Source organism: Pavona decussata, unplaced genomic scaffold (assembly GCF_977016875.1).
Source record: "Pavona decussata unplaced genomic scaffold, jaPavDecu1.1 SCAFFOLD_29, whole genome shotgun sequence".
Lineage (NCBI taxonomy): Eukaryota > Metazoa > Cnidaria > Anthozoa > Scleractinia > Agariciidae > Pavona > Pavona decussata.
The window spans coordinates 1,368,319-1,390,597 of record NW_028145452.1 but is presented as its reverse complement, the minus strand read 5'-3'; the positions used below and the strand labels follow the sequence as shown (position 1 = coordinate 1,390,597).

General features: G+C 40.0%; 2 protein-coding genes across 7 annotated transcripts in view; one reads left to right on the top strand and one right to left on the bottom strand.

Annotated features, from left to right (window-relative positions):
* Nucleotides 1–1,635: 1,635 nt before the first annotated feature.
* LOC146484858 (uncharacterized) lies at nucleotides 1,636–14,620 on the bottom strand. Its single transcript, XM_085104324.1, has 3 exons — nucleotides 13,745–14,620; nucleotides 3,704–4,887; nucleotides 1,636–1,848 (listed from the first exon to the last, which is right to left on the bottom strand). Exons 1-3 carry the CDS (start codon nucleotides 14,519–14,521, stop codon nucleotides 1,770–1,772), a joined length of 2,040 nt encoding a protein of 679 aa, XP_084960450.1. The 5' UTR covers nucleotides 14,522–14,620; the 3' UTR covers nucleotides 1,636–1,769.
* A 2,737-nt stretch (nucleotides 14,621–17,357) lies between these two features.
* The window catches only part of LOC146484855 (uncharacterized), a 44,489-nt gene continuing 39,567 nt past the window's right edge, over nucleotides 17,358–22,279 (top strand). For all 6 annotated transcript variants that reach the window (XR_014863531.1, XR_014863532.1, XR_014863534.1 and 3 more), the window contains exon 1: nucleotides 17,358–17,507. The gene's annotated coding sequence lies outside the window, so the exon portion shown is untranslated. The remainder of the gene's footprint in view (nucleotides 17,508–22,279) is intronic.

Below are 22,279 nucleotides of genomic sequence, written 5' to 3'. Positions count from 1 at the left end.
CTCATATGATTTCGCCGTAAATGATGTTTTCCATATGGCTCTCTATCTGTATCTCTCAGGGTCCGCTCCTACTCATAATAATATTAGGGAGCTTAAAGGGGAAGTATCACGCAAATTTGATGTCATTTAAAAACGCAAAAATGTTTGTCTGTCAGCAGAAACAAAGAAATAATTGTCAAGTTTCTTATAAATTATCACCCCAGTGCAATAAAACTGTCGATTAGTGCTTCTGACCAGAGACAGAGTAGGTCGGAATGGATTGAAACTTGAAAAATGTTGGGCTAATGTTTTTCAAGTTCTCGCATTTTTGTTTCCAAAATGCGCTGGTGCAGATCTCTAGTTGTTCCTTTCAAGAATTGAGTTGATTTCTTTCCTTTCGTCATTCTAGAATTATTTGGCATTCGATTGAAGGTCTTATTTCATCATTTTTAACAAAAGATACCAAAAACCCCACGATACTTCCCCTTTAAGCAACGACGACGGCAACGGCAACGAAAACGTCACCCAGAAATATATCTTTATTTCATTTGCGCTACTTCGCGATTATTTCAATTCGCTCAACTTTTACAAAAATGGCGAACAATCCAGGCATCAAATTGGTAGAAATGGCGTACAAGTTAAGAAAGAAAATGAATAATTCACCTCGTGTGGTCATTTCCCGTTGTTGTCTTGCAGAGGACGGCAACCGGCGAAATATACCAAAATGTAAAACGCACGTGGAAGCAGGGATGGCGCAGTGGTGAAAGCACTCGCCTCCCACCAATGTGGCCCGGGTGACTCGGCGTCATATGTGGGTTGAGTTTGTTGTTGGTTCTTGTCCCTGCTCCGAGGGTTATTCTCCGGGTACTTCGGTTTTCCTCCCTCCACAAAAACCAACATTTCCAAATTCCAATTCGACCTGGAAACAGTGAAGAGAAGAGCCACTCCGTGGATTCCCCTAAAATCCCTCTTTTATTTCACGTGCAGAGCGATTGTCTTTGCTCATTGAACCTATTGTTTTGTGGCTTTGTCGTTGTCGTCGCCGTCGTCGTTGTTTAAGCTCCCTAATATATTAGTACTATTTCAATATATGCAAACTTCTCAACCACGAATGTACGCTGATGATATGCCCTTGACCTTTGCTGGTAATACTGTTGTAATAAACATTGACAACAAGCTATATGAAGACTTTCCTAGAGTAAATAAATAGCGTACTGCAATTTAGTATCTACGACTGAGTTTATGCTAATCAGATCAAGGCAAAGGCAAAGTACGTTTCAAAGTTCAACGTCACTCATGATTGGTGGCGTACCTTCAAATCAAGCGACATGCACTAAATTTACCTGAGCACTGTTAAAACTATTTTTATCTCCTTAGTACAACCACACTTTGATAACTGAGACTAGTGTGGTCTGGGAAAACTGTAACAAGAACTCTGGCTAGCAAACTTCAAAAATCGCGACGCGTCTAATCAATTACCAATCAATAAATATTTTTCCAAAAGGTTTTTGTCCCTCCTATTTGATTTGGACTTTCTTTACCATTAGCTTAAAATTAACTTTTAAAAACATTTTTAACGAGGGAACAATTTGTGGGATTAATTATCCAGGGTGGCCAAACTTAACGTCAAAACCACTCATTACAAAAGACCAATACTGGGTGGCCTAAGTTTGTGTTTAAACCACTCATTACGAAGCGCCCAATGGCTGGTACCAAGGGTCTGTCTTCAAGTAAAACCCTTAAGAATCCAGTGGTCTATTAGTGGTCATCACTTGGAGTGTAGAATAATGTTAACTACCACCGTCTTTCTTGCGTTTGGAAGCACTGCAAGAAGCTTTGTGATTTTTCCAGTCTGCTTTTTGGCACTCCCTACAAAAATGAGAAGACTGTATTTGAGGCCCAAAGAGATAGTACTTCTGAAACAGCTACAAATACGAAGACTGTCATATTTGCCTTATGAAGGAGGCTCGCAACAGTTTTTCTGGCATTGTGGTGGATCTTTTTAAATCAATATTTTGCATGGAAGGCCTGCTTCGATTTCCGTCATACTACACCACCTTTTCAACCTTGATCAAATTGTATGTTTTTTTGGTTTCCATGCAAGCAACATTTGTTACCGTAGCAACGGTGACGCAAAGTACTTGGTTTTAAATAACGTCGATTATCTCGAAATTAATCTAGTCAAACATTTTACAACGAAACTTTCAGGATCTAAACTACTCAAGCTAGACAACTTGTCGGCGAAATAAGAAAAAAATATGTAAGAGCATTTTCAAGTAAATAAAGCGGAATCATTTTTGATGGGCTAGTTTTAGTTATTAGCGCATGTTTTGTTAAAATCGCAAGAAGAATCGAACTTATAACTTCTTATTTCTGTTCATAGGTCTATTATCACGGCGAAGCATTCTAAAAGTAAAATATATTATAAAATAGACGCTGTAAGATATTTTAAACCGACGTCTCGGCAATGCTGCCTTCTTCAGGGTACAAAACTATACCGTTAAAAAGTTCGTTAAATTTGCTCGCATGCCCAAATTCATAAAAGCGCGCGTGCGCGCGACACACGTGACAGCGCATGCCAGCGCGCGAGCAAGTACATTAATAAACGAACAATTCACGCAAAACTAAAGTCCTGATTAAGACCACTAGGACTAACAGTTCCATATTTGAAAATGAACCGCATCTCCTGCTTTTTCCGGTATTTTTGGTTGGCTAGGCCTGCCCTCAAAATCGCAACATTCAGATCTTCGAGTGTGTGGTTCTCTTGGTTGAAGTGGGCGGGCACAGGAAGGTCATTTCTCCCGTTGATGACATCTCTACGGTGTTCTCTGAACCTGTCCGCCAACCTACGACCAGTCTCCCCGATATAAACTGTCGATGGACATTTGGTACATGTCAAACAGTAAACCACGTTGTCCGTGATGCAGGAATAATGTCCTGTGACATTAACCTGCCCTTTGGGTGTTGTTATTGTCACAGGGAGACAGATTGACGTGGGGACATGTACGGCAAACGGTCCTGTAACAAGGGAAGGTTCCTGGCGGTTGGTTCGAAGGGTTTTGAGGTAGGCTGCTTCTGACTAGCAAATCCTTCAGATTCTCTGCACGCCTGAAAGCCTTCAGTGGTGGTTTATTGAAGATATTGGCGGTCCTGCTGTCTTCATGAAGGATCCGGAAGATCCTCGAAATGATGTTAACAGCAACCAGGTTTCTTGGATGGAAAGTAGTGACAAATGGAACTCTATCCATAGCCGTGTTGTTTGCGACGACGCTGTTCAAAATTTCAACCCTTGATTTAGTCGATGCTCGTTCTCTTCCCCTTCTAATGACGTCATCTGGATACCCGCGTGATGTAAAAAAGGTTTCCATTCTTGCTGCCTCGATGTCAAAATCAGTGTCATCACTGCAAATCTTATGCAGTCTGAGAAACTGGCTATAAGGTATGGATGACTTGCAACTGTTAGGATCAGATGAACTGAAGTTGAGGTAAGAGTGACTATCTGTGTCTTTGTAGTGTATAGAAGTGGCTATGCGATCAGCCTGGAGCTGATCGCATAGCCACTTCTATACTTCCTGTATACTTCTATACTTCCTATACACTTCCCGTGTTCTGTCTAGAAATATTACGCTCAGATTGCGGTAGATTAGCTCCTAGAATGTTTATAGGAAAACACATTAAATTAATCTTTTGCAGTAAAACAATGAATATCAATTGGACCACTCACTTGCTGCAGTATTTTTGTTGTCCACAGCCGCCACAAGTTTTCAAGTTACGTTCTTCTACTTTCTTGATGCAGGCACTGTTACCACACGTAACTGAACCCGTTACTCTGGCAAATACCTGGTAGGCAGTATACATATCATCTTTGAGTGGGAGATTAAGAGGTGCAAAGAAAGAAAGCCTCTTTTCTTCAGCATCTTGGCCAAGCTCGTAATACTTTTTGAACTCATTCATCTTCTTCTTTGCAAAAGCAAGATTTGCGAGATAATAACAAACATTTGGGTATATTTTGCAGCAAGGTGGGGCCTCGACCAAAAACTCCTTTAATACCTTCTCTGCAGTGTCTCCCAACTCTTCTTTGGTCCAAGATGCAAATTTCGAAATTTTTCTTTCTTCCACTTTCTGTAAGCTGGGCAATGTATTGGGTACACCTTCGCTAGACTTTTCATACAGCAACATTAAAGAATATCCAAGTCCCCTTTTGGAGTCAAAGTAAGAAGGGCAACATTTCAAGGAATTATCAAAAGCTTCAGCTGCTTTTTTATAGTCTTTTACAACGATATAGATTGCTCCTAAGTGAAAATACAACACATGAAGCCAGCTGCTGTAGTTCTTATCAAACGTGAAGGGATCTGCAGGAGGGACGCCGTCAGGCTCAGCCTTTTGGATCAAATCAATCATGTTTTTTATGCACATGATTTTTTTGAGGTCGACCTTGGAGCTCTCCACGGAAAGTTTTCTTTCAAAATGATGAAAAGCAAGAGCTACAACATGGCCTTCAAAAAAGGAAGGATTTTTTTTAAAGTTTCTTTCACAGAGTTGAAAGAGAGGGGATAAAATTGAATGTTCAATAGGAAATCCTTGCAATATAGAATTCTCCGTTAAATAACCACGAGCTATAAGGGAAATTCCTCTTCCGTTGGTGAAGTTGCTCTTGTATAGAATTTCGAACCCTTCTTTCACAAGCTTGAAAGCTTGAAGGTAAATTCTCGCTGTTGGGGACCAATGAAACTGACTGAGCATTTCTTCTGAAAAAGCGACAGGTTCAGGAATCTCGAATGGGTGAAGATTTGCCTCGGATCTCTGCCTCTGCTTCTCAAACTGGATGTCAAGGGCTTGAAGCACGTCATCTTCACAAATCGAAGCATCATCCTGGGAGGTATCGCTGTGTTCACACTCTTGAAGAAGCTGAAAACAAAGACAGAGTTTTTATCTTCCTCAACTGCTAGCGCACACTGATAAAAACAGCATATGCCAGAAATCTAGTTCATGTATGTGACTACCTGTTGATAGTCAAAGGTGCTACAACCCAAGGCAAAATTCACCCTCCCCTCTCACCTCAATTTCAGTGCTACATAGTGTTTGGTGCGCGAGTCACCTAGTGGGAGAGAGAGGAGACGCGATTGTAACGTCGGTCCTCCAACAACCGGTCACTGGTTGTAGGAATAACTGAACACAACTCAAGCTATACAGTGCTTGCTCCCAAGGTTATGTACTACATAGTTTTTAACTCGTGAATGCGCGCATGCGCAATGAACGAGTTATAGCGATAGCTGACTGTCGACTTGGTTGGTTGGTTGGTTGGTTGGTCGGTTCTGTCGTTAACTTTCGGGCGTGCCTGGTGAATGAGTTTTAAATTCAATTAGTGGAAAAAACACGCGAACATTTATTGTTCACGGCGCATCAGGATTTTCTTATTCAATATGTAGAGAATAATTTGACGATCATTTAGTGCAAGAATGGAGACTTTTCGTTAAATCTGAGCAAAGTTACAAGTTTTTTCAGTTTTTCAGAAAGTCCGGGCTCGCAAACTCAATTACTGAAAAAAAAAAAAAAAAAAAAGTGAAAATTTTTTCACGACGCATCAGAATTCTCTTATTCATACTGTAGAGAATAATTTGACAATCATTGTAGTGTAAGAATGGAGATTCTTTGTTGAATCTGAGCAAAGTTATAGGTTTTTTCGTTTTTTTTTTTTCCACAAAGTGCGGTTTCTTTTAAGAATTAAAAATCATTTAATTAAAAAATAATTTAATTTAAAAGTAATTGCCGGCATGGGCTTTGAATGAACAAGACGCTTTTTAGAGCTTTTACCTTTAGCACTAGTGGCCTTATTTATCTATTTATTTATAATTTAATTTAAAAGTAATTGTCGGCATGGGCTTTGAATAAACAAGACGCTTTTTAGAGCTATTACCTTTAGCACTAGTGGCTTTATTTATTGTAGGCCTCACCGATTTTTTAACCTATCCTCCCTTCGCGGTTGAACTAACTGAATCGTTTTAGGCAGAAAGAATGCAAGATATTGCGTTGCGCAACTTGAAATTTTGCCACCAAAAAATATTTCCCGTCAGAAAATGTCTTCAGCTGAAAGAAGCACTCTTTTTAACTGAAACTGGTTCACTGCTAATCATAACTTTTTGCATACATGAAAACTCGACATCTTTCATCATATTTTTCCTTCTCATACAAAAGTATTACATCAAGTAGATTAGTTTGCTAAAGAAAAACAAACTAGTTTTGCTGTCTGTTTTCACGCAAAAGCGGAACGTGCCATGTCACGCATCATTGACGTCGTAAACAAAATTATGCAAATTTCTGGTGAAATGAACACTTTAAGATCTTGTCAGCTTTCATAGAGGTTTCAAAGGGAAAAAATGTTTCATTTTCGAAATTTACAACTGGTAATTTTATGGGAAAGCAAAAGGACGCGGTCGATAAATAATTCTTATTTAGCAAGAGCTTGTCATATTTTATTATTTTTACTTGAGGATTGCGTGGACTGAACTCCAAAGGAAAAATTTCACGCATTTATGTCGGGCATGAAATGTAATGCGATACTTTGTTGAACAGATTTCCCTTTGTGAGATCGGCTTGCCCTACAGTAATTTTGTAATTTTAATTCCCCAAAAAACTTCACTTGACCATCGGGCAAGCGATGGTCAGAATCCACTAGCCCGATTGCAAAATCCAGTAGCCCCGGACTATTGGACACGAATTTGCATGACGTAGCTGCACATGGCGTGCTTCTATGAACTTTGAATAAAAAAACACGTGACTTTTTTTTTGAATCGGCGCATCAGAATAATCTTATTCAATCTGTAGAGAATAGTTTGACAATCATTTTTATAGTACAAGAATGGTTATTTTTTGTTACATAATAGGGCAAAGATCAAGGAAGTTTCCGTAACCGTCTTGTTTTCAATTACTATGTGTCATCTGCATTCACGAGTTGGCTCACAGGAGCCTTTGATTAAGTTATTAAGCTGGACAAAAGAATGTAAACATCATCATCATCATATCTTTATTTACCCTCGTGTTTTTTATGTTGTATGCAGCTAATATCTCCGAGCATTTCCCCACCCAACCATGAGAGTATACACACAAAGATCAGATCACAAAACCGGAAACTACGTCCCCTACTTTTTGCAAACAGTGAGTGGGTTCTTTAACGTCCCACAGAGTTATTTACAAACAAGGGTTGTGAGACGGAGCCTACATGCAGTTTATCGTCCTTATCCGAGAAGACTAGAGAGTCTAACCATTTTCAGATGTCAGAGCAAAGGCAGCACTTTCTCCTCAGGTATTTAAACACCCTTAGTGTTGGTTGGTTTGTTGTAATCACTGACGGATTTAAGAAAGAAGATAATGACACATGAATTTACTACTTTATTCTACTACAATGGCATGAGAATTTATTTTTATTATTAAACCATAATGGGTCAGTTCAGATAAAGAGCGCTGCATTCTGTAGGCCCTCACGGACGCTTAACAAAACTGACAACTATAAGCCATATACGCACAATGCTTGTATCAGTTGAGGGATAGCAAGACTTTCTTATAAATGCCTCAACTGTACAAATTTTATACACTTTACACAATAATGCACAACAAAGTAATATTACTCTGGTAAATGAGCAATGTCACTACATTTACTCTGCTCAATGGTGCATTTATTGACAGCAGAAAAATCTTGGAATAAAAATGAGGGAACTGACGTTTAACTTAATTTTTGTTGCGCAAGGTTAGTATTTTGTTCAGTATATGCTATGTTTTAACATATTTCGGTGCTAAATCGGTTAAGTGTATAAGAGTGTGGCTGGTAGATTAAAAAGAAAAATCCACAAACCTCAGAAAAAAGGACATAGAGTTTAAAGTTTGATGATGTTTTACATCTTAAAGATTGTTACCTGCTGGCACTGTTTCAGGGTTTATTATAGAAACTGGCTTCTGAGGGCCCCCTTGGAAGATTTCAGGGGGCCTTTCCGCAGGATAGGGGCCCAACAAGACATAAACTTCTCTGTTAGGGTTTTCAATATAAGATGGTAAGGAATTATGATACTTAAGACTGGGTCTATAACTGGCCACAGAATAGACTATAATGGAGCAGGGGCTCTGACAGGCGAGCGGCACATACCCAGCAAAACTTAACCCAAGTACCACCCCCCCCCCCCCGGGCTGCCAAGCCCCCCTGGGCTTGGCAGGTCTCCCACAGATCAAATCTACCATATTTTGAAAAACCAAGTTGCACAAAGTCCACTTGAGAAACTTGAAACGATAACAGCACTGCAATTTGAAAACACTTCAACAGAACACCAAAACAGTAAACAGCTGTACATCACCACTAAATTGTATTGTAGCTTCTTAAACTCATTAGTAATTCATGAAATGATGACTATTTTGGTCAGGTGGATGAGTCTTGATACCCAATTAAACACCAGTTTGGCCCCCCTTGCCACAAACGTTTTCCTTTTTTCATCGGACTGTCAGTGTCTGATCAGTGGTAGTCCAAACTAAGTAACACTTTTGAAATACAGCCATAAGTGTAGGAATACAGTTCACACGCATTCTGCTTTTTCCATTCCATTCCATGCCATTCCATTATTTACTTTCCACTAAGAAAAACACAATAATGTAATACAAAAGTAGCATTTCAGATATGGTGAAGAGACCTCAAAACACCATTGGGCATATGTTAAGACGTCATCTCGAAATAATAATAATAATAATAATAATAATAATAATAATAATAAGCTTTTGAAATAATGGACATAATTTAGGCGTTTTATTATACTTTTATTTTTATTTATTTTTTAAGTGTTTTCATCGTGATGAACAGAACTTTTAGTATTTAGATTGAGGATTTTATGGATGGTAAATAGTTTTAGAATTTAATTACTAGGATTTTTATGATTAGAAGTTCGAAGTTTAATTGTATGGACTTTGGTCGTTATATTGATTGGCTACGGCTGGCCGCCCAATCATTGTTTAGGTAATCTGGGCATTCAGAAGTTTTTACTGCCATATAATAATAATAATAATAATAATAATAATAATAATAATAATAATAATAATAATAATAATAATAAGTACAAAGCCAGGAACTACCCACTTTTGACTTCACTGCAATTTCCTGGGGAGTACCAATATAAATTCCTCTGGTATTCCCAAGAGTCGCTGAATTATAAGAGCGATTTTTCATATTTACTCGAAATTCGTTGACAATGTGAAAGCCCTCTTCAGTGCCTAGCTCTCTTTGCATGGTAATTGAATTTGCCTTAATTTTAAATTTATTTCAAATTTTTGCCATTTTATGAAGCTTCCAGAGTGCTTAGTCTTCAAAAAGGAAAAAAAATTAATTAAAAATAGTTTTTTTTTTCTCCACCCTGACTGGGACTTGAACTTGCAACCACCAGAATGCCACTTTTTGACCAAGCCACAACTGGAGGTCTGGGGTGGTTAACCGACATGGAGAAACGAAAAGATAAGAAATGCCGAAATGGGTATTACTAGAACCGGCGGTCACGCTACTGTGTGACAGTCGCTTAAAAAATGATCTGAAAATGATTTAAAATTGTACAATATATGCAGCGCATTGGGTTTCATGAAGAGATGAACAATCAAGAATTTCAAAGCAACTTGAATCACTACATCCGTCAACTTTCCATGCAATAAGTACAAGCACAAGGCTAAGGGCCAGTTAACCACAAATTTCACTCACAAAAAGACATTAATTATCATAAGCTGAAATTTCACAGGAAACAAAGAGGAGTGTCTAGACTCAGGCCCTAGCTAGTGTCTTGGCACCTCAGAGAAAGTATTACATTTAGAAACATCAGAGGTCAACAGTCCTTTGCAGTCTCATTTTAGAGCCACTGTACTTTTGACATGCCATAAGTTTCTGCTTTTCTGCCATCATTCTAAATGCAGAGTTGCCATTCTTGAAAATTCCACACAATGTACATGTACAAATCGACTGCTTGTATCAAATTTTCTTCTTTTATTGGTGAAAGGAAGAGCAGATGCATAGAAAATGTGAAAAAACTGGTTTACATGGATTGAAGACTAAAGCCCCATTTACACTAATGAAAATGTTTGACATGGCTCAGATAAAAATGGTACATGTACCAAAAAATATAGCACTGATGTCCTGTTTACTCGTCTTTTTTTCCTGCCGTGCTAAGCAGTGTGAGAAAATGTTGCGGTACAGGTAAAAGGCTCAACATCTTGGATAGCATACGCCATTATCACCTTAGGGCGTGTGCAGCCAAAAGGCTTATTTGATTCAAAACATGGCAGACCATACGTATTTGGCCCGGGTATCTACTTCTAAAAGGGCCACACATCTTGTCACTGCCTATTCGTCTTTCCAGAATAGCAGAAAAGGCAAAGATACAAAATGTTCATTGTATTAGCAGCAATGCTGGCTTGTAACTGTCCTATCGAGTGATAATTTTGGATGATAATGTGCAGTGGACACTGGTTTGAGATGCTAGAAATAGTATTCACGGACAAGGAGTGGATTCCCTTACTTCATTTTCTTTCCAAGGGTGACCGCAAGATTTTCTTGGCAACTTGCTTGTTGCATGGCCCGCTGAGTCCGCCATGTTGAATGGATTCACCAGACATGTTCCAACAGATGGTGCTGACTAGGGCTCGTCCGGAACAAATTGGTTTGGCACAGTAAATCGTTTACACTACACATTTCGTCTGAGCCGGGCCGAGATTTTTGGAATGCATACCAAGTTCACCCATGCTTGGACTACCTTTTAACAAGGGCCAATCAACGGTGAAATTTTGGTTTGACAGGGATAAAATTTGGTACCGACAGCAAAATCATTTACACTACAAAATTTAACCGAGCCGAGGCCGAACCTCTTTTTTTGGTACGTGTGCCAATTTTTATCAGAGCTGTGCCAACAATTTTCTGTAGCTATAGTGTAAATGGGACTGAATCTGCCCAGTTAATGACTGTAATAGATTTGTCTGTTGTGGCCAAAATTATTGAGAACAGATTCACATGTGTCATTGCGTTGCATGTTTGTGTGACCAGCATTTAGTGCCATGTGCAATGAACAGATCTTGTTCAGGTTTGTCAGTTGAGACTGGTATTGGTTCTTAAATAACTGAATTTCAATAAACAAAGAAAGAAAGGAAACAAACAAAAATTCTTGAGCTCAGCTGACATTTGATTCAGCTGTTCAGTGAAGCACTGTCTTGAGCTCTAAAAAAGACATGCATAATGCAAGAAAAGAGGTTTGCTTGACAATTAACAAACCATCTGTTTGTTCAGTTTTTACCTTGTGTTCATTTTTAAAGGTATTAATAATTAACAGTTAATAATTTATTATTTAAAGCACACAAAAAACATGTAAAATATGATCTATTGCGCATTACAAGTAAAAAATAATAGATCAGGTTAAAACTTAATGTAAATATTGTAAAGTAGTGAAAAGTTAAAATGGAAATTGAAATCAATGCTAAATTTAATATACATGTATACAATGAGAATTTTTGTTAATTCATTATTGTTTTATTTATTTAATTGTAATTCCTTGTTTTGATCATTTCAGTTGTTTTAGCCAATTTGCTGTTTTAGATTTTGGTATAAAAATTACACCAGCCCCCTTTGACCCTTCTGAAACTGCTCATTTTACACTTGGCTATTAGTTATTACATTGTAGAACTGGTTTTATCTGTGTTTGAATTTTTAAAATCAGGAGCAATGATGAGAAGTAAGACTCAGCTGAGATGTAGTTTGGCCAAAATTAAATGCAGTTAAATGCAATTTAAACTAAGTACACGACAAAGAAAAGTTGGCATTTATCGGGTGATCAGCGGTTCTTGAAGATTATGCACTAGTCAATTGAAACCCCCACCCCACCGGACCCGGGACAGATAGGGGGATAATAGGGGCATATATTAAGCACTTTTGATCAGAGATCTGTCCCCTGGGGGTGGTTGATAAGATATGTTTTGCTTCTTTACAGTGTCCCCACCTCGGGGAATCAGGGAGACTTGACTGTGGTTGACTGGTACCGAAGTTCTTCGCGAAGTCAATCAACTGCACGTTGTCATTTTCGCGCCATCCATATTGGCTGATTATTGGCAAAATGCTTCGCAAAATTTGGTTTAAAGACAATTCAAAAGAAAGAAGAAAATTCATTCCAGCTCTATGGAAAACTCTGCCAACAAACCCATGGTGCAGCCATGGGTACAAAAATGGCAGTCGCCTTTGCCAATATCTCATAGCTAAGGTTGAAACGTCGATTTTAAAACCGCTCATTTGGAAACAATATATAGACGACATATTTTCCCTCTGGACTTTAAGGAGAGGAGATAATGCAGTTCATTGAGCAAGCAAACAAACACCACCCCACAAACAGAAACATTTCTGGATGCAAACATTTATAAGGTGAAAGATTCAGAAGCAATACAGTTCTTGATGTGCGTACGCACTTCAAACCTACTGAAACATTTCAATATACGCACTTCTCTTCGTGCCACCCACCAGGGGTCAAAAAAGGCTTCATCAAAGGCGAAGCACTGAGACTTCTCAGAACACACTCTTCTAAAAACATATTTGAAGAGTAAATTCAAAATCCTAAACCACCCCTACAGGAAAGAGGTTGTCCTGAGAACTTAAACTTAAAACAAATCCTCATGAAAGCCTGGCATTTAATAGAGCAACAACCATGGCTCAAAGAAATCTTCAAAGACCTTCCCCTCATATGTTACACTGAGAGGGCGGTCAGTCAAAGATATACCCGTGAGAGCCAAATTATAAAAAAGGCTTTAAAAACACGCACTAGGGAGCAGTGCAGGCCTGTTACTCTTGTACCCAATGTGATTACTTGTGATAATCCTGGCTGCCCTATAGAGTGGTTCCATTTCGAATGCATGGGACTTGTGGATGCACCAAGTCGAAAGCGGCTTTACACTGAATGTGCTGTTTAACATTTTCAAAGCTACCACTGTTCAGAAATGCTCTGTTGTAATGTGAAATTCACATTCTTGCAAAATTTAATAATCCACAACAAGTTTTGTTAAGATGTATTAAAAGAAAACTATTGTCTTATTAAAAAATATTTTGTTCCTGATTAATTCAGTGTGAACGGTTTCTTTTGTCTTGTTTTGTTTGGTTTGGGTTTTTTTTTTAACCCCTTGCCAATTTGTTCCCAGGGGGAGGGGAATTTGATCTCAAGATTTTCCCCAGGGGCTGGAGGTTTTGGTATGATTTGATCAGGGCCTTTGTCAAATCCCCCTACCTGTCCCGGGTCCGGGGGGGAGGGGGTTTCAATTGACTAGTGCATTAGTGCATGCACAGAGCACCTTATTGTGGTAGTGTGTTTGAGTGTGGCAGAACGCAGGATATTTTCTCTGAAGTTTCTGGTTGGTTTGTCTCAGTTTTTCTGCCCCTCCCCCTTTTTCCCTATTCCACTGCTAACACAATGTGAGGGGTGCATGTCCAGATGACTATGTGTGGGGGCTCATGGCTGGGTTGCGGGGATTGCCAGCTGTAGGAGGGTGTTACTGTCTAGGGGCCGGCTGGTCACAGTGGAGGCTTTGGACACCCTTCTTCCATTCAGCTTGATGCAGTTGTTTACTTTGATTCCACCTCCCAATGCCCAGGGGAGAGGGGAGATGGGCATTGCTGAAAATGACCAATGTGTTATCTCTTCTAAAAAAAGAAATGATTTTCCAGGAAAATGCTTACTACTTTTGAAGCAAAAGCCTACTTACACAACAACCGGGAACAACTCACCTGTTTCGCTGTGTCGTCACCGCTACTAGCAGCTTTTCCCAGCCATCTTCTTGCCCTTGCAACATCTTTCATGTTCTCTTGTGGCCCACACCTTCCCGTCAGGTATATTCGTCCCAGTTCCAGCTGTGCCTTGGTATCTCCAAGTTCAGCTGCTCTTGTCAAATAATAAACAGCCTTGGCTGGTTGTGGTCGGCCCTCAGGGCAATCTCCTGTAAGATAGCACTCGTACAAAGATGCCAAAGCTCTTTGTTTCGGATCAAAATCGACAGCAGTTTTGATTTTTTTCGCCGTTCCAACAACCAGTTTAAACAACGGCTCCAAATCTGAGTTAACACCCGATAGGTCTTCATCAGCGGCTTTTTTGTACCATTTAAACGCTTCATTGAGATCTTTATTCACGACTCCTTCAACTCCACAGCAATACATTTCTGCTAAATTGAGTTGTGATGCAGTATTGCCCAGTCTGGCTGCCCTGTGGTACATCTCATACGCCTTTCGCTGATGTGGAAGCGTTCCTTTCCGATCTAACAATTCACCAAGCTTTCCAAGGAAGGAAGGCATCTCATAACCCCTATCTACAGCAGAGTTGAGCCATCCAATTGCTTTGTCTGTGTCTTTTGGCAGCTCGTCGCCCAAACCTTCTGAATAAGCGACCCCTAGGTCTGCCTGAGCGACAATTTCGCCATTCTTTGCTTTATACTTTAAATTTTCAATTGAGCCGTATCTTTCTATGCAAAATTCCCGAAAATTAAGGTCACTGGGGATGGGAAAATTCATGATGAAATCAAAATGGATGCTTCGGTTGGATCTTTCGAGTTGTCTTTGTTTATACTCACCTCCTCCCGGACAGTTTTCAAAAAGTTCCTTACCGACAGTACCGACTCCTACTGGGGACTGCATATTAAGAGAATCTTGAGATACAGGAATTTTGAGAAATCATTGCTGACTCGTAGAACTTGAGCTAATCTCAGGATGGTGGATCAGTAAAGGCTCTATAGATTTCTGTTTTCCCAGACTCCCCAGACGAATACTGTTTTTGGCATTCCACCGTGCGTAGTCTCTTTTCCTGCATTTCGTCACAGTGTTTCCGAGAAAAACCTCCACGATTTCTTGGAATTCGGGGACTGTTAGAAACAATTTACAGAAATTTTTTCGCACTCTTCCAGTTTTTCATTTGAAATATCTATAAATTGATTGATTTTCTCCTGCTGAATCGTCTCAGTTCACTCACTCATTGAAGTAGTTCCTTTCGCCTCCGTACGCGGACTCAACATGGGGGGCAACATGGGGTGGTGCGGGGACTCGGGGAACAGCTGGCATTTTTTTTTTCATCCGCGCATAAATGATTCTGATGAAAAGTATATGACAGGGTCCCAAAGGGGTTTAGGGCTCCAGGGCTCCGGCCTTAAAAATGCAGGGCTCCAGGGCTCCAAGGCGAAATTTTTAGGGCTCTAGGGCTCCACATGATCTGCTTTAGGGCTCCGGGCTCCACTCTGGTCTACAATCTTGATACGTAAAAATTATATTTTTAACGCTAAATCAAATACGCAAATAAAAAAGTCAGCAATTCCGATCAATTTTTTAAACCCAAGCAGCCAGTTATATTATCTCCTATTATTTAAGAGTGGATTAAATATTAAACTTTTTTAAATGGGGCTGACAGACCTGCATGACTCCCGCTGTGTGCCCGTTGTGTTGATAAAAGCCTTTATAGTTTTGCTTTAACAAGCATGTCTTTAAGCGACTTCTGTCTTCTATAAGAGATAAAGGAAGGTTCCTTGTATATCTCTCTTAGTAGCGGCTGGTTTTTTATTAAATGCCATTTGTCCTAGTTAGAATGTTTTTAAAACATGGCAGTGATGGTTGAAATTGTGTCACGAAGGGTAAATGATTTTCTTGTGCGCTTTCTGTTTTTGTGTAAGAGCGTTCTTTCCTTCTGTGAGGTTAACTTCGGAGGGGTTTTGTCCACCAGGTTACTAGGATAACCTCTCGATGCCAGGCGTGTTTTAAAGTTTTTAATGTTTTCCGCAAACACTATTTTAGAAGAGTTTGTCCTCAGAAGCCTAAGGGCTTCTCTTTTAATGAAGCCTTTTTTGACACCTGCTGGGTGGCAACTGTTGTAGTTTGTGTACTGAAATGTTTCAGTAGGTTTGTAATGTGTGCGCACGTCGAGAATCTATTCTTTCTCGAATCTTTCTCCCTCATAGACTGTTGTATTCAAGAATGTTGTTTCTAATTGTAAGACTTCAGCGGTAAACTTTATGGTAGGGTGGTACGAATTTGCTTGCTCTATGAAACGTTCTATTTCTTCTTTGTTTGTATCCCACAAGCAAAATACATCGCCAATGAACCTTTTCACGTTAGTGGCCTGTTAACGCTCAGCCTTAAGATCTACTTTTCTATAGATGCCAAAAAGATGTTGGTAAAAAAGCTACTGCTATTTAAGTGCCCATGGCAGTTCCGTGTGTTTGGAGATAGTCTTTCCCGTTAAATTGGAAGGAGTTCTCCTTCAGTATAAGACTGAGCATTTCTCTGACGAAATTTGTAGCTATAGAGGGGTTATTAGCATGAACGTCCTCGTATGCGTTGCTGATACTATATGATTCGTTCCTCCTGTGGGATAATCGTGTTAAGGCTAGTGATATCCATTGAGACTAGAAAAGCGTTTCTAGGCACCCTAGTGCTTTCAATAAACCTTATGAAATGTGTCGTATCTTCAAGATACGAGTACTGTATTTGTTAAGGCGCACAAGCAAACACAAAAAGGCAGTAAGCAAGAATCAAAGCAATCCGGGAGCTCGAATGATCAAACTTGAAAATGCTGGGCTCCGGGCTACGCGCAAAATGTCTTTGGGCTCCGGGCTCCACAGCCAAAAAAGGATCAGGGCTCCAGTCAGTAAAATGATAGGGCTCCGGGCTCCATAGCAGAAATTTCAGGGCTCCAGGGCTCCGCGGACCCCCCCTTTGGGACCCTGATATGAAAATTCACTGCGATGATCACTTCTCACTTTCATAAATGATTCTGTCGCGCGTAAAGAAATAACGTAAATAAGAATTTGCCAGCTTTCTCGCAAATTATCACAAATATGCCGTCCAGACGTTGAGTAGTTTTGCTCTGAAAATTAACTGATTGCAACTCGACCAGATCCACAGAAATATTACATCCTGAATTTAAATTACGCTTAAAAAATTTATCCGGCACGATGTTCGTTGCACTTCATGCTGCCTATTTGTTGACTTTGTCTTGTTTACCCATTAGTGGTTCTTTTAAAGTTTACACAAGTGATTCCTGTTATGAACTTGGGCCAGGTTGTTCAAAGCTACGATGTAGTTTAATTATTAATCAATAAGGGTTCATCCATAATCAGCTGAAATTAAAATATTAAACCTGAGGCTATTGGGGCCTCTGAAATTTTTTTAAAATAAGTTAGAATTAAGGGATAAACTTGTTTTTGTTCTTAGCGAACACCTAAACTGAGTCGCTCTTTTTGCAAGCGATCACGAAAGTCCATTCCGCCGTTCCATGTATCAGGAAGTCCATTACACGCGATTTATCTACAACTTCTCTTTACTTCCATCTTTTCTCTGAAATCATTTCCCAGATTCCGCGAAATATTTAGACCGGAAAAATACCTTGTGTGGCATTTTTAAAGTGACGTTTATGTGCGCTGTCGCTGTGCAAATTACTATCTTTACTTTTCGGACAGTGTGAATTATAAATTTTTAAAAGAGGTTTTTCAGCTCCTGTCCATTCTATTCAGAGGTAAGAGAATTTTTCGTTATTTTATGGAAACGTTAGGCTGTCGCATCAATGAGGTGTAAAATTCATAATACGTGGAAATAGGAAAATATGCACAATTAACTGATGTCACAAATGCTTTTTCTAGTATACACCTTTCTACAGAATGAGTTTATTGGTTTATTGCATATATAAACCGATTACATACTTGATAACATGTACAAACTCCCTTACTATATGCTTAAACTCCGTGAAACCTCTCGCTCGATCGATCCCGGGTGATTGTGTAGATCTTAGCGTCCCTTTTGCTTATGAGTTACTGCTGACACCTCTATAAAACATGTCCATCACTCACGGCGTATGACACGTACAATTTACAATGAAGTTGTACGTGCAAAGCGATCACAGTTTTTAAAATGGAAGCAAAAATTAGAAATTGATGTCCACCGGGCCAATATGGCGACCATGCACAGTCGGCTTAACGTCCCGTTCGGAAATCGAACTAAATCGAACTCAATTGTCCCCTAAAAGTTTAACACAGTGGCTGGAGCTGAAATGAATCTTGCTCTAGCGGATAGCCGTAAAATCCTGCTTATACGGCCGATGATTTTACGACGGGATCTTTGTTTACATACGTTAAGCATACGTTAGCATAAACAACGAAACAGGCTGCAAATAAATGCACTCTGTAAATTGAAAGAGCTTGGCAAACTTATTTCTCGCTGAAAATTTGATTTTGTTATGTTGAACAGTTTTTTAGGCGTGACCATTCAAAATATCCAGATTTTACAAAGAATGTTTAATAAATTTCAGTTTTTGAAACCTAATTCTCCCACAACTGATATTCAACCCTGATTACCAAGTGTGACGTGCACTTTTGGTTTATGGAGTCCATGTTAAAACTGGATCATTGTGTAATGTAATTCCAGGGATTTGATTGGCTTAGCGGCCATGGTATATGAGTCATTGTTATATACCTAGACTTTCACTCAACACTGAAAACGAGCACTGTGATTGGTGATTCTTAGTCACGTGCCCCTGATCAAATTAAAACCGGCGTATCCCGACTATCCCGACCGGGATACAGTTACGCAGTTGTTGCTCCGACGGATACAACAACACGTGATCAGTGCATGACTAAAAAGTGGCGTGATCACGTCAGCTTGATTGACGGAGGCTGGCCTGAAAACACTGCCAGTTTTCAGTTTGCAACGAAAACACAAACGTCATGGAACCTGAGGCTAAAAGGAAACGTTTTTCTCGATTATCAGCCGAAGAAATGCAGCATCTAATAGAAGGAAAAGATTCGGAAAATACAAGAAAGGAACTAAGAACGGTGTTGTTACATTCCTGGCATACTGCAATGAAGTTAAACCCAGAGACGGCAGAGCGTTTTGAAACATGGGGGGGCTCATCGTACACAAAGTCAAGCACATACGTCTAGTCTACTCGTATTTTCCAAAATGTCCTTTTGCGTTGTTCGTTTGCACGAACAAACTTCTTTGCAATGTCTACAGTGTCCAATGTGTCCGTAATAGACTTATGACAATGCAAGAGGAGGCAGTTGTTTAGACGATTCTGATTCATGGTGCTTCTAAGGTAGGTTTTTAGGCGACGTAGGGAAGAAAACGCGCGCTCGGAAGTCGCCGATGCCACTGGTAATGTCGAATACAATCGTAGCAGTTTGTGGACCTCTCCTAGTAGCGTTTTGGTGACAGGAGTTTTGTTGAAAGCTTCGCAAATGGTTCTTATATTTGCAAAGGCCGCCGTTGCGTCAATGGGAAACTGGCTGTCTCAGAGTTAAATGGAAAAAAGGCAGCAGTTGATTGGCTTCTCGAAATCGGGATGGAGCTGTTCAAAGAGTCCTAGAAAATAATATTTCGCCAAGCGCGACCATTGTGAAACGATCTGTGAAAATATCACTTACCGGAATATTTTGCCAAACCAATTTTCTGCCCCGTTACCAATATTTTCGGGACCGAAACGTGGGGTGGGGGGGGGGGAGGGGGGCTTAGCCTGCGAACAGCAGACGTATTTCAAGGTACGACCGGAAATACGTCTGCTGTTCGAAGGCTAGGGGGGGAGGGCTGAGCCCCCCCCAAATTATTGTTTAGTGGCAAAGGCCCAGAGCGAGGGGAAATTTTAGCGAAACTGATGAAGTCTGGTATTGTAATGTGCCCCTCGGGAAAAATACGCTAAGAACTTTCATGAGCTCAATTTCTAAACAACTGAAACTTCTGAAAAGTACACTAATCACTGTATTAGGGCAACGGCTGTATCGTTCTTGGATGAGTACAATTTTGAGGCTCGCCACATAATACGTGTTTCGGGACACAATTCTGAGAGCAGCATTCGCTCTTACTCCAGGCGCCTTTCGGAGGCTAAGCAGAAAGAAATCTCCCATGCCCTCAGTAGTGACTGTTCTGTTGAAAATCTCGAATCAACTAGCACTGAAATTGTGTGCATGAGCAAAGAAATGCAAATTCTCTTGGCAGAAACACAGTGCCAAACTGCCCTGTTTAACTATGAAGAATTTTGCATCTCATAGCCAGGAAACAGTAAACTTTAACGCAGGAACATTCAGTCTGGAGCAAATGTTACCATCAATTCCGAATGATTTTGTATTCATCATTGAGGTTATAAAAGCATATTCAACTTTTTCAGGTACTTTGAAACATTTGTAAATTATTCATTCAGCGGGCATGTGAATGTAAAGAAGTTGTTTTCTCGTAGTGCCGTTTTTGTTTGTTAGTTTGTTTGTTTTGCTGTGATTGTTGAACGGAAAGTCTAAATAGTCCCTCGGGAAACTAGTTAGTTTAATTTTGTTTTCCCTCGAGTCCTGATGTTTCCCTCGACGAACATCAGTACTCTCGGGAAAACAAAACTAGCTGGGGCCATACATTAAGTGTATATTATACCATACCCTAGAAAAAGTGATCATTAAATTGTCTTCTAGTTGTTCTTCCAAAGCAAAACAAGCAAGATGCAGCTGTGCCAGCAGCTGGGATGTAGCTAGCTGTGCCAGAAAGCGTTCAGTCGTGTTTGGAACTTTCCATACCGTGATTTCCTTGTATTTTTTCCCTCGAACTGTTTTTAGTAGCAGTTCACGGCTGGTTCGCTATACAGACAAATCTATGGAAATGTCAAAACGCAACTAGATGCTTTCTACACAGCTACATTCCTCAGTTCTTTTCTGTAAAATCCTTTGCATAGTGCCTAAAGTTTCCAATTCATGAATTTTTCAGAAGCGATGTTTTATGAAAATTATCAGTTGACATCAGATTTCCATACAAACACTGTTATGTCAAGCCTGTTTGCCTACTCGTCAAAATGGCGTCGAAAGCCGTGATAAAGCCTATCATCTCATATCCAACGTGCGCTCGTGGCCATGGAATAATAATTATTGTGAGCTAAGCTACAACGAAACTAGTGAATTTGATGACCCTTGAAGCACGACTACGCAGTAGCTCCAGGGGCGTAGCCAGGGGAGGGTTCCAGGGGTTCCAGAACCCCCCCTCCTCGCGTCAAGGAACCCCCCCCCCCCCCCCCACCTCACCTCTCCTATTTTTACAGTGATTTTATCCCAGCAAGAGTGTAATGGACTCTCGATTCCTGAAATTCTCCGTTTTGTTCAATGCTTACAATAAGTACAGTGAGCGTCATTGTGGTATCTATTTGCGTTTCACTTGCATTTTCGGAGACATGAGCAGAGCTGGGATTTCTGTGTAACAAGATGCACGTGTGTGAAAGCAGAAATGCCCGCGAAATTAGTAGACGATCCATTGGTGTTGTTCGAGCTGGTGGTTTTCGTAACAATTTCCCGATTGCAAAAGATCGATTCATTCGTTTCACCAAAAAAGTAGGCACAGCGAAACATTTAGTGATAATGCGTAAGGATTTCGAATCAAGACCTTTTACCGGCCCTAACATCGATTATATTGACGAAATTCCAATCCCAGAACCGAAGAGACAAAACGATGACAAAGCAGCGAAAGAGGAAGAGTCGAACCAGCAGAGGAAACAGGACCTCCATCCAAGAAATCAAAGGAGTAAAATAGCATTCTAAATTGTAAAGGAAAAATTTTAGAGTTAAGATCTGGCCCTGGCTTCTCGTTCGGCGTTGGCATTTGCTTGGTAACAGTACGACTGTTCGACTCTAGATCTTTGGTTGTTATAATTATCAACACATTGCATTTGGGAAAGAAATACTCTACACTCTTTGAGAAATACAGGTATATTTCTATTGCTTATAAATCATGCCTTCTGTGTTTTATCCTTTCGCAAATCTAATAATTAGTTCACTAGTATTTATTGAGACTTGTATTTCAAAGATTGATGTAAAGAATTCTATAAAATTCGCTGTTTTCTTCTTTTTTTGCAATTTTGAAAAATCTGCTTTAATTTGAAAACTCTTTTCATCGAATGAAGTAGTAAATGAGGCAGCGTCGCCCGATAGAGAAGAACGCCAAAGTCTTGTACATGCGTAATGTAAGGATTTTAGACCAACCGTTTTCGTTGGAACCAATTTGAACCCCCCCCCCCCCCCCCCCTCCAAGAACACCTGGCTACGCCCCTGAGCTCCATTGATAACAACGCGCTGTTCGGAAGGCCCTTAATCCCCTACAATTTTCTAAAAATAATTTTCGTTCCGAACTTTCGTGATGTGGGAAATGCCTGGTGTTTTCGGATTGATAAAAATGTCGTTTCGGGTACCGAAAAAAGGTCAGCCAAGATTTTCGGAAAGGAAATAAGACCTAAGTTTTTTGGAAAATGGACAAAAATGCCCTCGCAATTTC

Excerpts from the sequence above, each read along its gene's own strand:
- LOC146484858 (XM_085104324.1), bottom strand. The coding sequence starts at position 14,521 with ATGAATTTTCCCATCCCCAGTGACCTTAATTTTCGGGAATTTTGCATA. Across the intron at positions 4,888-13,744 it reads GTGACGACACAGCGAAACAG|CTTCTTCAAGAGTGTGAACA; the intron begins GTGAGTTGTTCC and ends CTTTGTTTTCAG. Across the intron at positions 1,849-3,703 it reads CAACAAAAATACTGCAGCAA|GGAGTGCCAAAAAGCAGACT; the intron begins GTGAGTGGTCCA and ends TCATTTTTGTAG.